General features: G+C 41.9%; 1 protein-coding gene across 1 annotated transcript in view; it reads right to left on the minus strand.

Moving 5' to 3' along the window:
- The window catches only part of hip1 (huntingtin interacting protein 1), a gene marked incomplete in the record, with an annotated part of 62,246 nt that overhangs the window by 14,269 nt on the left and 32,779 nt on the right, over positions 1-15,198 (minus strand). The window contains 18 exon segments of the mRNA XM_037677397.1: positions 971-1,081; positions 1,165-1,251; positions 1,333-1,480; positions 1,588-1,782; positions 2,185-2,187; positions 4,021-4,122; positions 4,258-4,374; positions 5,121-5,209; positions 6,362-6,545; positions 6,638-6,710; positions 6,931-7,028; positions 9,595-9,738; positions 10,106-10,181; positions 10,351-10,408; positions 11,670-11,810; positions 12,801-12,862; positions 13,619-13,695; positions 14,615-14,695. Of these exon segments, the coding sequence (XP_037533325.1) occupies positions 971-1,081; positions 1,165-1,251; positions 1,333-1,480; positions 1,588-1,782; positions 2,185-2,187; positions 4,021-4,122; positions 4,258-4,374; positions 5,121-5,209; positions 6,362-6,545; positions 6,638-6,710; positions 6,931-7,028; positions 9,595-9,738; positions 10,106-10,181; positions 10,351-10,408; positions 11,670-11,810; positions 12,801-12,862; positions 13,619-13,695; positions 14,615-14,695 (1,846 nt within the window).

The following is a 15,198-nucleotide window of genomic DNA, read 5'->3' on the forward strand; positions in this document are numbered from 1 at the left end:
TGGGTGTTTCACCTTTTCCACCCACATTTTGATGTTGACAGTACCGGGAGTTGAACCTGCGACTTTCCAATCACAGGCCCATCTTCTAACCTCTGCGCCACCACTCCCCCAATTAGCCCCCATAATTGGGCTGTGGTGAAGATAGTTTATAAAGACGTGATTACTCTGAACACAAAAACAATCATAAGTTATAAGTTTGCAGGGAGTGACAATGAAAGAGAGACTAAGGACGTGTGTGATGACGTTTTTCTGTGTATGTTACTGGTACATATTTAATTAAAAAAAATTAAAATCTTTGTGTAAATATCTCATGTTTCAATGTAGACACCAGTAGCTTATACACAAGTGGGGCCTATATATGTACAATTTTTAAAATTTATTTGGTAGGCGTGGATTATATTCAGGTGTGCTCAATTGTCCAGAAATTACGGTAATTCTATGAAAATATTTTGCATTGATGCCTCTCTGTACTGTTCTCTTGTAAAAGAGCTACTCCAACTCTTGTAATAATAAAGAGTTGTCTTCAAAATATTTGAAGGCTTTTTTGACTTTTACTTCCAATAAACCCAGAAAAAAAAAAAAAAACGTTTTGCAACTCTCCATTTTGTTGTAGTGGTGCTAAGAAGCTTAAAAACTATATAATCTAAAGCTCAAAAAGTTACTTTATGAAAATTTACTAGAAGTATGTTTTGCTCATTTTCAATATTCCAATCGGAGTATTTCTTTCTGTGTAACAGTTGTGGATGTGGTTTTCACACACAGAGAGGTTTACAGAATATTCTGCAACACTGTAAACAGTGTGAACTCCATTAAACTGCAGAAACACGAGGTCTGACTGTCGATGGTTAGATTAACTGAACATGCAGTACATGAAGACCGCTCTCCACAAACACATCAAGCATGTTCACCACGTCTGCCTCAGGCTCAGATCAACATCGAGTGACATCATTTCCATCACACACAAACTCACCATCGGCTTGCTCCACAGGCACCATGTGGGATGTGGCACTACCCTGAACGATGGTGTCGCCCACCAGGTGGCCACACTGGGCCACCACTCGCACCAGCTCAGTCACAGCAACTTGAAACAAAACCATTCCTCTTTTTAATTCTACATAATGAAAGCTTTCTTTAGCGTGATATACATTCAGGTGTTTGTCTCACCTGTGTTGTCAGCTAAAAAGGCCTCTGTGGCACATTGTAATCGCTCCATATAGTCTAAAGAGGCTTGGCATCTTGATGCAAGGTAGTCTGCAGAAATGTAACACAAGTAGAGACATTATACACAGAGATGACAAGAGTCCCAGCCCTGAAATAACATGAGTGTCTGACCTGCAGAGCTGGTGCAGCTGATGTGTGCCGGGTCGTCGATCTGAGCCAACGAGTCCTGGATGATCCTCTCTGCCTCCTCCACAGCTCCCTGCAGACTGGTCCAGCGAGATGCAACCAACTGGTTCTCCAGAGCCTGCTCCCTGCTCTCCTGCAGACAAACAAACACATTGACTATATCAGACACACCTCTTCATATTGCTGAGCTTGAACACGTGTATTTTTCAGCTACTGAAGAAAGGGAAGACAATACCCGACCTTCTCGTTGAGCTGATTCTGCAGGGCTTCGGCCGTCTTCACCCCACTTTCCCTTTCAGTCGCCAGAGAGCTATGGACTCGCTGAAGCTCCTCCCCTTGAACCTCTAGCTCCGCCTCTACCTTCGACAAAGTCTGCACCAGCTCGGCTTTCTCAGACTCGAGGACGGCCAGCTGAGAGCTGAGGACTTCACTCGACTGCAGCAAAGAACAAAAAGTGTCGGGATGAAGAACGGACAAAGACAGAGCAAAGACAGCCACGTATCATTCTTGTGTATACTATTACGACATGTCAGGATGTGGTATGATGAGAGCGCTCCAACCACACACGTTATCTTAAGAGGATTTTTGCAACAACATGGTTTAGTTGGTCTGAGTTGGTGGAAAGTTACAGATTCTCCGGAGATATCTGGGCAGAGGTCAAGTGGACAGGTTTAGGTCAACTAGTTGAGATTGTGCAACTTTGTTGCAATACGACAATCATCGGTATTACAACAGAGAGCAGCTACATCAGATCCTTTTTACTGAAGCCCTTTAACTAAGAGGAATATAAGTGATCAAATAATGGAAGCATCTTTGAAATAAAGTTTCAAAACTTACTGTCTGACAGTCAGCAGGTCCGACAGAAAAGGAAAAATGAAGAAACAGAATCGTTCAAATCAGAAGGGAACAAAAGAGAAGAAAGTTGAACAGTGATTAATGTTGAAACTGAGCTGCAAGGAGATAAAGGGAATAACGCGTGTAGAAAAACATCTGAACCTAAGAATGACGGCTGGGATTGGCGTAAAACCTTGAATTAATGAGTAATCAAACCAAGTGAGTCCATCACGAACCTTACAGCTGAGCTGTTTGTTCACCGTCGCATCTCGTTATAAAAAGCTTCACAGTTACACTGGATTATAGGAGCCTAACAGCAGGGTTTACATAAACAGCTTTACAGAACACATTTTCCTCCTGTGTTCTCATCTTACTCCGTTCGCTCAAAGAAATACCTCCTGACACCTGCTACAATCAGCTTTGCCTCTTCAGGTTCAACTTTTCTCACTTGTGAAGGAACAACAAAAACAAACTGAGGGAATTAGGATTATATAAACAAATTATTTTACAGCCTAGACAATTCTCACTACCAGAATATAAAGGGAGAACGTCTGAAATTGTTGCTACGTCACTGATGAAGACAAAATAACACTGGAGGAAAAGAATAGAAGGAAGTGACATCACAATAATTTTTGAGAGCTTTTAAACCAGGGGTGCCCACACTTTGTCAGCAAACAAGTTACTTTTAAAATGACCAGGTCAAAGTGATCTACCTACTACAAGACCCCGTTTACACGAGAACAACCTCTGGAAATGTTAGTGTTTTTACAATGTTTATCAATAAACAAAGAACAGGCGCGTTTACACAAAAAAACGCTGTAGTTTCCATGTGAGTCGGGTTGCCAGATAAAAAATTATGACCTATAGTACTGTGGCTTTAAAATGATAGTATTTTGACCTAAACTGTCATATGCGCTGAGTAACAATATTCCAAGATGAGGTGTGCTGTGTTTGTTGAACATGTGCACAGAAAAGGAGAGGTAAATAAGACATTTTTAATATATCTGGCAACCCTGATGCCGAGTTCAGCTGCATTCATCATGCAGCGTCTGCATGATCACAATATGTCCAAACTAGTGAATGCAGTGACGTCTGTTTGGATCCTGGATTTTATTAGTTTTGCTCCTACATGCTGAAAAAGGGTGAGTAGAAAAAAAAACACTGCTCACTGCCATTTATTATAAATGTTAGTGCTGAAAAACTTTGGACTGCAGTTGCCTGTAGTGTGCATGTGCAACTTCACACTTGTGGAGCATTTTACACCTCCATGGTGGTGGTGGTGGTGGTGGGGGGGGGGGTGTCCCCCCCAAAATGCCCACCTGGATTCAGAAACCTTTGGTTTCAGAGAGAAGGAGGGCTGTTGTCGTGGAAATGGACGGTCGAACCTCCCGTCGTGTAAACAGGGCCTCAGACTGGCTGCCCTGTCTGTCAATCAAGTGACAGGTTTCATAGTGAGGGTGGATGACAGGCTGATGTCTATTTTATTTTTAATGCCATGCGATCTAGCCATAATACCTTTGCGATCGACTGATCGATCGCCATCGACATATTGGGCACCGCTGCTTTAAGAGTAAATGCAACAGAAAACAGAAATCAGTTCATCAAATGTGAAATTAGGGAACAGCAGATTTTTTTTAAATGAGACGATTCAATAATAATCAGTAAAAAGAAACGTGGCTCTACAGCAGATTGTTGTTTTTAGACTTCGTTACAATCATGCAGGTCCGTTAAGTGGAGTGAAATAAATTTGTATCATTAGTCCTCCTGTGCTCACTTGCATCAGCGGGTGGAAATTAAGAAGTTTTGCCAAAGGGGAGTAATAAAGCTGAGAGGAGTGACCTGCTGTGAGGAGGCCATGGTGGTCTTCAGGGAGTCCAGCTCCACCTGAGAGGACATCAGCTCTCTCTGGAGCTCCTGAAGCTGCTTCAGCTGCTCCCTCTCCTGACCAACAACAACAAAGAGGGGATGAATAACACAAAACTGTAGAACAGCGTGTCGTTACAGTCACTTTGCAGATAAAACTACTTTTCTCTGCAGAAGCTCAGTCCCGGTGAAAAACATGTATTTGATTCAAACCTGTCTGTCTGCAGCGTCCTTTGCCGTCTTCACCTTCTCCTGCATCTCTCGCCTCACCGTCTCCACTTCATCCTGCGCTGCTCGGGCCACAGTCATCTGCCGGGTCACCTCGGCGTTCTATAACACACCAAAGCACACGGGATGAAGACGTACTGAAACATGACCGAAACAAGAACAACAGTGCTCGGAACCTCCGTTCATAAAATATAAAGGGAATGAAATTGTATTTGTCAAAGAAAAATTCAGTATAAAAACTGTAAAAACTGCTGAATGGCTTTTGCTGAACTTTGCTGAAGAAGCTGAAACGGAGTTGGTAAAGAAGCAGAACACTAGCTAAATGCTAACAGGAGTAGAACACTAAATACAGCAAAAAGCTAAAAGCTCCAAAAACACTAGTTAAAAAGGTCAAAGTATCAAAAGGCTAGCTGGAAGCTAAATGTAGTTGAACATTAGCTAGAGGCTGAAAGTATCAGGATGTTAGCTAAAAGTGGCGTAAGAAGACAACAATAGAGCGAGTAAGCAGATTTAAAAGAGAACAATGTTTTTGATGGAAGAGATTTCAGTGTATTTCTTTAGGGGAAATATTTGCTAATAAAGTTACATATTTTAAAACAATAAAATTTACAAAAACTAAAAGTCATAGCACCCATCACCTGATTGAGCCGAACGTTTTGAGATATGAAAGGCTGCAATAACGGCACAGAACGCAGAAGTTGTTAGATTGCAAAAATCATACAGGAAAATAAAAAACAGGAAAACGATAGTGTGAATGTTGAAACAGCATTGAAACAACAAGTGGACAGCGTGATTGTTTTTTATGGCGTAGACGAGGAACAAGACGTTGTTTGATGCGTCCTCCTCACCTTCCTCAGCAGGTCTGCATGGCTCTGAACCAGCTCCGTGTACTTCTCCTTCAGTTTAGTGTAGCGCTGCTCGTTGGCCTGAGCCTTTCCTTGAAACACATTTAAGAAATTACAATACTGTGAAAAAATCTCGAGTCGTCTTCTATTTTGTCACAACTTTCTTGTAATTTAAAAAGGTACTCTAACAAGATCACTCCAAAATTACAAGTTATAAACTTAGCATAATTCAGGGCGCAGCGTGTATTAAAAAATAAACTACAGTAGTCCATTGCAACTTCGCAGTTTGACTTTTGTGGACTTGCTCTTTTGCGGTTTTTCAAAGTAAGATTGTACATGACACACGATTGTCAACTTTAATATTACTCACGTAATCGGGACGGTACTGGACGCAGTACAGTAAAAAGTTAATGAAGAAAAAAAAACTTTGACAGGTGCCGCCATTTTGTAGTCTTCTCTCAATAAGCCTACACTGTATCGCCACGCAAAAGGACTATATTACCCAGAAGTCAAAGTTGCTTTCTGCTGAAACGGAGGAAAAACGTTTGGTCCTTATTCATAGAGACTTCTGCACTCAGTGGGTACAGAGAGCTGTAAGGAATAGACCGGGAATTGGATCAGAACCGGACTTCCAGCCTCATCGGTCAGTCTGAGTGCTGCTTGCCGACCCATGACACCTCTCCAGTGGGGAGGTGTTGCTTGGAGGTCTGGTGTCTTCTCTGGATCTCACCTGGACATTGTTCATCCAGAATTGGACTTGATGGGGACCACTGTGTGGTTTGGTGCTGGCTCTCTGAAGGTTCGGCTCTCTCACAGCGTCTTGGTGCTCAACGGCTGCAGACAGCCGATCAGAACCCGACCAGAACCGGACCAACTAAGGCTGGTTAGTACCCATATAAAATTCTGCAGTACTGTACAGTACATACATGCATATAGTGAAAATTACGCAGGTTTAAGAGTTTAGAACATTACAAAAGTGTGGGAAGGGTTTATAAAGCCTTAATACAGTATATAAATACTAAAATAAATATAGCGTTCCTACTTCACAGTTCTTCACTTATTGTGGCGGCAGCGGGTGGGGGTCCGGAATTTAACGCCCGTGATGAACGAGGGACTACTCTAAAAATCTACAACTGACATTAGCTAACAGTAACAATAAGAAAACATCCAACAAACAATGTTTCGTCTGCTCTGTAGACGAAGAAAACAAGATTTTTTAAAAATACAGAAATAAAAAGTCTTACTTTCGATCTCCGTCAGGCTCCGCTGCTCCTTCTCAGTGTCCTCCCTCACCCTCCTCAGGTCATCCAGCTCTGCCTTCAGGAACTCGCTCTCACCCACAGCCTGCAGCCTCAGGTGGCTCTGCTCTGCGAGCTCCGCCTCCAGCTCGTTGACACGCCCCCTCAGCGCCTGACACAGCCGACCACTCTGGAGACACACAAAGAAAACAACGTGCAGAAAAGCTCATCTTTGGATGCTGTGAAGATAACTTTAGGAAATACTGCTCCTTCTCCGGTTACCTCTAGTCTGAAAGACTCCAGCTCCTCTTTGAGGGCCTGGATCTCCCTCGTCAGCTGTTCAATCAGATGATCTCTGGTGGATACAGATGAAAATAGTAAAAGCCATGAAATGTGAAATCAATTTACTGGCTGGTGTTTAACCTCGACACGGTCAAGTTTCTGAAAAGTAACAACAGGAGCAAAGAACTGATCGCCCTGGAGTTCTGCACAGTCTCAGTGCTCCTCTTGTTTAAGTTTTAGTTGGATTTTAAAATTAAAATAAAATCTGCACATTTTAAAAATAAATAACTCACTTGTCATCCTTGCGCATGCCGTTCTGACTGTTGAAGTTAAATGGATCGATAGCAGCTGAAGTGCCAAACAAGTCGTCAAACTTGGTCTCTGAGGGAGCCTAAAGAGTGAAAATCAACAGAGCTATAGATACAGACTGAAGAAGTCCTCTGGATAAAAAATGAAACGCTTCAACAAAGAAGAATCCATCCCCAGGACCTGACTCAACCTTGTTAGAGCTATAGATACAATATCTCACTAAAAAGTGAGTACACCCCTCACATTTTTGTAAATATTTTATTATATCATTTCATGGGACAACACTGAAGATATGAGACTTTGATAAGATGTAAAGTAGTCAGTGCTTGAACAACAGTGTAAATTTGCTGTCCTCTCAAAATAACTTAACTTTTGTGAGATATTGTAATTACACATACAGACCTAATACTTGGGGTAACAGTTCATTTTATTGTGTATGTTTCTAAATAAAATCAAAGCAATAGTTTGTATATTTTAAATTAGGGTTCACTGGAAAGGTCATGAACAAAAACTATCTTACCTGTTGTAGATAGCTCTTTGAACAACTCCAGTTTGGAGAAATGAGGGTTTATTTATCACTAGACTGAGCTAGGCCAAGACAAAGTTAGTTGCTGCCAACCAGTCTAATATTAAACATTTCAAAAAGCTTTATGCAAAAGTTTTATAAACTTTCACAGTCCTGTTAATTTAGTGTTTAGACATGACGCACAATTGGCTGATTGATGGATGAGCCGCACGATCGCATGACACTTTTATTTATTTTTTAATAAATTATTTTAAGTTATTTAGCACCTGCTGCACATTTGTGCAGCACAGCTGCAGAAAAAGCTTCCTCCTGCACCTCCTCCTCCCTCCTCTGTTGATCTCAGTTCTGCAGTGGAGAAGTGGGCGTGGCAAAGAGGAGGCAGAGAGAGGGAAATCATGACATGCTGTGCTTTTTAAGAGCGTTTAGAAACATTGTTTAGAATATTGCAAGTGTGTGGGAAGGGTTTAAAACGCCTTTATATATATATATATATATATATATACTAAAATAAACTACTACTTACTACTTGTACTGCTATCTCTACTTCGTGGTTTTTCACTTATCGCAGGGCTTCAGGGTACGGATCTCCACGATAACCGAGGGTATATGGCTATTTTAGCAAAAACATATTCCTGCTGAAAATGTTACAGCTAGCTGCTGTTGTTCTTGATAGCACAAACCTACAGAATTAATTATAGTTAAAACAGTGTGATGTGATGTAATGTTTATAAAACGGTGTTCATCTGAGCAGCTACAACTGTTGAGCATTAAGACAGCTTTGATCTTGGCCCAGGTACCCTATTCACACGGGATTAGTTTTACCTAGCGTTTTACCTAAAACATGCTATTTGTAATAATGACAGAGATTGTGTGTGTTGTTAATCCCGTTCAAATCTGCCATGTCAGTAATTTGCAAAGTGAAAATTCCCCGCACATTACCTACTAGATTTTGCTGAACTCAGAGGTCCTGTGATAAAACTAATCCAATGTGAATAGGCATCTCTGTGGTTTGGACAGAAATGAGCAGGACCCGATACGTAATGAGGCGCTTTTTGTTTTTGTTTAAGCAAAATCATTTGGAAAAATATAGAACAAGGCTATTTTAAATTAAGGCGCTGCTCGCTTAGAATTTTTAATAGATTTTTTAATTTTTCTTGTATTTTTCTTTTTCGTTTTGGCTTTTATGAGCTGCTACTTCCTTCACCGCAGATGACGGGAGGTGCGGAGACGCGCACGTGCAACTGACCCATCCATACATATATTTACCCGCTTCTTCCTTTTCGTGTAGCGGGAGTCACTGGTGCCCATGTCCAGCCATCACTGTGCGAGAGGTGGAGGACACCCTGGACAGGTCTTCAGTCCATTTCATCCGGCGTGACGGCTGCCACCGGCCGCTCACACGCACGGTCAGTGTCAGATGTCCATCTGAGCTTAACGTGGCTTTTTTTTACCTCTTAAACCGGCCGGTTGGACCTGCCTCCTCCTCAACAAGTAGACTAACTTCTTTAGTTTTCTTTGTGCTGATCCGTAAAACCACATCAAAGCCTGAGACCGTCCCAGACCGCACATTAGGCACATTATATGGACCGGCCCGGTCGTGACAACGCAGTGAGTCAACATCATGTCCAGAAGATGTCTGTAAATTTCAGCTAAATCTCAGGTTTTGGTTATCCCGTGCGAATGCGCCACACAAAAAGCAGACGCCGGGGAGATTACACTGGTCCTTAGGTAAAACTAATCCCGTGTGAATAGGGCTTTAGAGTGTTAATTGTTCCTAACCTTTCTACAAAGCCTCACTTCAACAAAGATGATTTAAGATAAAAAAAAGGTTTGAATCACTTGATATTCAGCCAAGTGTAGTTGTCGTTTTATGACTTTTAGTTTGAAGCTTTTTGATTTTCCAGGTCCGTCAAAGTTTCCAACATTTTATTGCATAGGGATTTTCTGTTTCTCCATTTCCATAAAATCAACTTCCAGTCAGTTCATATTCACAGAACGATCCCTTAAGAATCCAGACAACATCAGAGGAACTGATTAGAGGCGAGTTTTTCCTTGATTCCTTGCATCTCCTTCCTCCTAACGTTCTGACACGACACCAGGAAGCCACAGCTACTCAACTTACCGGCAGTGGAGGGATGTCCGTGTCCACCAGGTCATCCGTCTCCACCACGTGCTCCGACTCCGGAGAGGACGACTCAGCAGGGATCACGACCACGGGGCTGATGTGTTCGGACAGAGCAGACGCCCGCAGGAAGTTTGGAGGGTTCTGCAAGAACCAGGGAGCACGAGGTTGACCAGTAAACTATTTTCAAGTCTGCTTGATCTTTTCGATCCCTTCAGATTCTTTGCTGCTGCTGCGTCACTTGACATGACTGACTTCATGCAGCGTTTCCTCCTTTACATTTTTTTATGTTCATACTTCTGATTTAAACTAAAGAGGCAGACTTTAACAGCTAAACACGTGGCAATGATTTTATTTATGCATAAAGGCAAAATGCCCAGAAACTGGAAAGAATAAAAGTGTTTAATAGCATAATATATTGTACGCAGATGCTGCTATTAATAAGTTGGGCAACATAAAACAAATGAACCATTTAGGTTTAAAGGTGGGATATGTAGAGAGCGGTTTTCACCTCAGGCAACTGTGGAATCTGAATCAGCCTCTTGAAATACTGCAGGTTACTTGAGCGATAGAAAAGACTCTTTAGCCTGAAACAAAGAGAAGATGTGCATTCATCAGAGATTACAGAGAGAAGAAAGAGACGGAGCAGAAATGTCTGACACTGAAACTGAATCAACATGGACCCAAGGGTCCAGTTTTGTGGGTCTGCGTCAGAGAGAACTGTGTTCTGGCTGTTTCTGGAGGTGAACGCCGTACTTCTTAAACTGCTCCTGGAAGCGATCTCTGTGGCCCTGCAGAGTGTCGGCTGGAAGGCCTGAAAACACAAAAACAGAGCAGAGTTCAGGAACTTTGTCAAACGTTGATTAAAAATAATAATCACTGCATGTGTAAATGGACAAATATTCTATAAGACTTTGTTAAAACGTTTACATCTCAGAAACCAAAAGCTGCTTTTTAATAGAGGGTATTTGAATTGTCTGGGGGTCTTTAAAAGAATTAAAAAGAACAATGAGAAACAGCTTCAGGTTTGAAGCGTCACAGATCTGAAGGATTCAGATTAGGGATGCACGATATTATCGGCATGGCATCGGTATCGGCAGATATTAGTGTTAAAGTTAAATATCAGACATCAGGCCATTGCATCAAAATAACTCACCGATATAAAAGATGCTGTTTTTGTATGAAACCCAGTGACAAGGATGCTGGCAGCACCAGCAAAATGTGATGAAGTCCAGCTCGCCTACCTGATCTGACCACGGTGGAGAGGAATATTCAAAATGTCGGCAGTGTGGAAGTTTTGTTTTTCGTTGGTGAGGATGTCAGATTCCGAAGATTTATGGACCACGTTGAGCCTCGCTACATCGTCCCCAGTCGGAGATATTTTCCCGACTGATAGCACTTGGGTGAGTTTTACCACAGACATTTGGACTTCAAGTGTTAGCCCCGTTAGCATGATTAGTCTTACGGCACAATGAATAGACAAAAACTTTGAACTTAGAAAGTCTGTCCTTCATGCACAGGAGTGCAGAGAATCCCACACTGCAGCAGGAACCTGGAACAAGCCTCCACAAGTGAGACAGCATCACAGGTGACTAATGCTAATAAATAATATTTAACACTTTTCATTTAACATAAGTCAAAGTGCTATGTATATCATATGGCTGTTACTGAATATTTGTCACCAGCTCTTACAGATGTTGCACAAATTTTGTATCAAATAAGCCTAAATAAGAGGAATATGTTATGACAAAGGAAAGGATATGAAAATATCTGTATTGGTTATTGGCCAAATGAGTTTTAATATATCGGCATGTCGGATATCGTGCAACCCTAATTCAGACACATCATCGCTGCAGGACTTGGTTAAGTAAAGTGGTGTAAAACACCACCCTTCGCCCTGAACGCAGGCTGTTGAGGACCCAACATTGGTGTCTGTATCAGTGGAAATATGAAATAATGTACATAACAAGAGTCTCCACACTTTAATAAAACCTATAAACAAACAAAGCAGCAGGTTTGCATTTCATCCATGTATATATCTGATATATCAGTTTGAGTGTCGGTCTGTGACTCACAGGAGTGCAGCTTGAACAGCAGCTTCACTGTATAATCATACAGGTGGCTGCTGTCCAGGATGACTTGAATCAGAGGAGCCAAACGACACTGACCCGCGGCCGTCACAGACACCGACCGGGACATGTCGAGGGAGTTGAAGACTGAAGAGATAAACAAACAAACAGTAAACAACTGATCGAAAACATATCTAATCCATCAATCTGGATTGGCTTCAAACTGAGCTGCCACATCTGCAGTAAACTATTAAAGTGAGTGAAGTGTTTGAAAGCAGCAGCAAACAGCTCAGTTAAAAAAATACAGAAAGAAAATAAAAAACAGGAAAAGAGTTTTAAGCGGCGCAGTGAAGGAGCAGAAACCTGAACACTGACAGGATTGTCTGAGTCAGTCTCTGCCTCCATCATTATGCCCCTCTTTCATCCCTGAAGTCAGGCAGTGCAGGCGTGGTTTCCTGCATGCCACACACACACACACACACACACACACACACACGCACGCACGCACGCACGCACGCACGCACGCACGCACACACACACACACACTTCATCCCCACATGACGTGATGCTTTTAAAATACAGTAGAGCAGAGAAATAAGAAGGCACCAGTTTTCAGATTTGGGAGTAAGCACACTCGTGCGTCATATTTATTGACATGTTTGATCATGTAAGGCACTGAAGCAGAAAAAAAAAGATCTAATTAAAGGCCCACAATACAAAAGCAGAGATTTGATCCTGGCAGGTAAATTCATTTCTCTACAAAAAAGAGGACATGAATAGATTACAGCATGATGAATAGAAAGCAGAATGTGATTTCCTCCTCATTCTTCATGATTAGGAGCTTAGAGCTTTCCCTTTATTTCTCCTGGTCACATCCCAGCAGCCTATTTTTAACCCCGTCCACACTTTGAGAAACATTAACCTCAAACGACTAGACTAAAAAAAATAAATTAATAAATAAAAATAAAAAAATGGAGCTACAGCACAAACCCAGCCGGCGCTTCATACGAGTCGCAGCGTCTGTTTCTGCGCACTTTATCAGTCAGACGGTGACTTCCTGTGTCTGACGGCGTGCGAGTTCATTAATCTGACCGTGTGAGTGAGGTCAGATAAGCTCAGCGGACCAGAATAACTCACCACCCAGGAAGAGGTTGAGCTCACACTCCAGATAGTCGAACATCTCCACAGTCAGCTGGAAGCTGCGGAGGATGGGAGCAGGATTTAAAACCAGTTTCAGTTGTCAAATACAGACAATTATGTTTGCAACACATAAAATAAAATGAAAGCTCGTAGGAGACATGAAGCATTATTTTTAAACTCCATTAAGACTGAAGAAGAAACTGAAGCTTTAAAGTAGATCTAACGATATATAGGTAGATGTGTTTTATTGCTCTCAAGTCAATAAGTTCAAGATGGTTTCCTTCCTGATTCACTGAGTCATGAATACCCAGAATTATGCACATCTGTCCCCGTCACTACGTTAAAAAAACAATGCTTTAGATTTATTTAATAATATATCTGTAAATGTAGAAGTCAGCTTCTTTCCTCTCTGACCCTGAGCAGAGAAGGATGTCTTAGTTTGTTTCCATCTCTGTGCTGAACTTTGTGCAGCACGACCGCAGAAATAACTTCTTAAAATTAGGTCCAACTTAAACTGCTGAGCAGGGCTAGGTGAACATCAGCGCACCTGTGGTTTCTTATAAGACTCTACAGAATCAAAATGCTTCTAACGTGCACAAATAAAAGAACTGCAGTGCACAAAAATATGTCCATGTTAAAAAAACAACGATATTTTTGTGTAAACACATGTAGCAAATCTGCATACTGTCATGGCCGCCAGCTACAACTAACCCACTTTATAATTATTCTACAGTTGTGACCACAGATCAGTTAAATGTGTTATGGCTGATCCTATGTGCACAAAATCTAACAACGCAGCAGCAGCAAACACTCACAAGTTGTTCACGTCGTTCTCTCCCGCCTCTTCGAGCTGCCTGTTTGACATCTGCAGGTTACCAGGGAAACGAGGATTCTGAAACAGAAGACAACAGGACCGGGCTGTCAACTCAACATACCAAGTTCAGGCTTCCTGACGTCCACCTGAGACAAAATATGATGATGAGCAGCAGCATTCCTGTCAAATCAGGATCCACGGTGGGTATCTGTTGAGCATTTAGGCCCATTTCTGAGGTCCTCTACCTAAAAACATCCCACCTAATAATGAGTGCACTGCATCTTCACGACTCGCTTCACCGAGTCGTTCCAATAGTTAGTAGATGCTCTTCCAGTAAATGTTCTTCCAGTTGTTTCCAATCTGCACCACTTACTTTTAGAACCCATTGCTAATCTGTCTGATATTTGTTGCTGCCATCAAATCAAACGCATCTTTAATTTTTTTCTTTAAAATCGTACATTTTTCAAGTTTAAACATTTGATGTGTTTACTGTGTTTAGATGAGAATCAAATATGGATTTCTGACATTTGCACATTACTGCATTTTGGTTTAAATTACATTTTACACAGTGTCCCAACTTTAAACAATGCACAACGTTAATAAATCACCCTACAGTACGGTGCACAAGTAGAGCACATGTTTAGCCAAATGTAGAAACAAGAAGAGGATTAAAAGGTTTATATGCCAAAGACTCACATTAGAGGTTATGTTCTTAAGTTGCATCTTGGCAGCCTGCACAGTATTAACTTGCAGACTTCAGCAGATAACACTGATCCACACTTTTCTGTGCAAGACGCAGCACCGCCTCTGCTCAGATGCCTCGTAAAAAGTCCTACATACAGAACCTTTAAAGGCCATTAATGTAATTTTCTAGACACCCCCCCCCCCCCCCACACACACACACACACACACAGAGGCACTAAAAGGAGAGTCTGAGGCAAAGATAATTAGTGGTGAGGGAGACTGGTGCTTGGTTTTATAGGCCAGGCCAACTCACTTTAATGTGAAACTCCATTTTGGTGATGAGCAGTTTGAGGTAGATGCTGCACAGCTTCCCATAGCCTTCACTCAGGTGACCCTGAGGGAGGAAGATGAAAGATGCACAGGGGAGAAGAAAGGAGAGACGTGATCAAAGGCAGAATAAAACCATCCTGCGAGAAGGCTGAAGTGTTGGCTGGAGGAAAGAACAAAGACGAGTCATTTCAGTATTTCAAGAACACGAACAACGCAAACAAAGTGCTGGGGTGTGCAGAAAGTTGATGACATTTTAATCCAGATACTTTTAAATTAACAAACCATAAAAATTAAAAATAAAAAACAGGTGGATCTGAGGCGCTGTTTATTTTACAATCTGTGAGCATGAAAACACCAAATTTCTCGACATACTTGACTAATTTCTTCCCACTTCCTGTTTCTTGAAATCTGATGAGTTTATCTGGTCGTGACTCGACAGGAAACACGGGCCACAGCCCTGGTCGCAGTGACCAAACTTCCTGTAACCTCCTGCTTGGTGACATCAGCAAAAACTGAGTAAGTGCAGCAGCGCCGAGTGTCACAGCCTCCGCCCAGTTCAGCGTTGCC

This window comes from Nematolebias whitei, chromosome 6, assembly GCF_014905685.2.
Source record: "Nematolebias whitei isolate Nwh7 chromosome 6, NemWhi1, whole genome shotgun sequence".
Taxonomy (NCBI): Eukaryota; Metazoa; Chordata; class Actinopteri; order Cyprinodontiformes; family Rivulidae; genus Nematolebias; species Nematolebias whitei.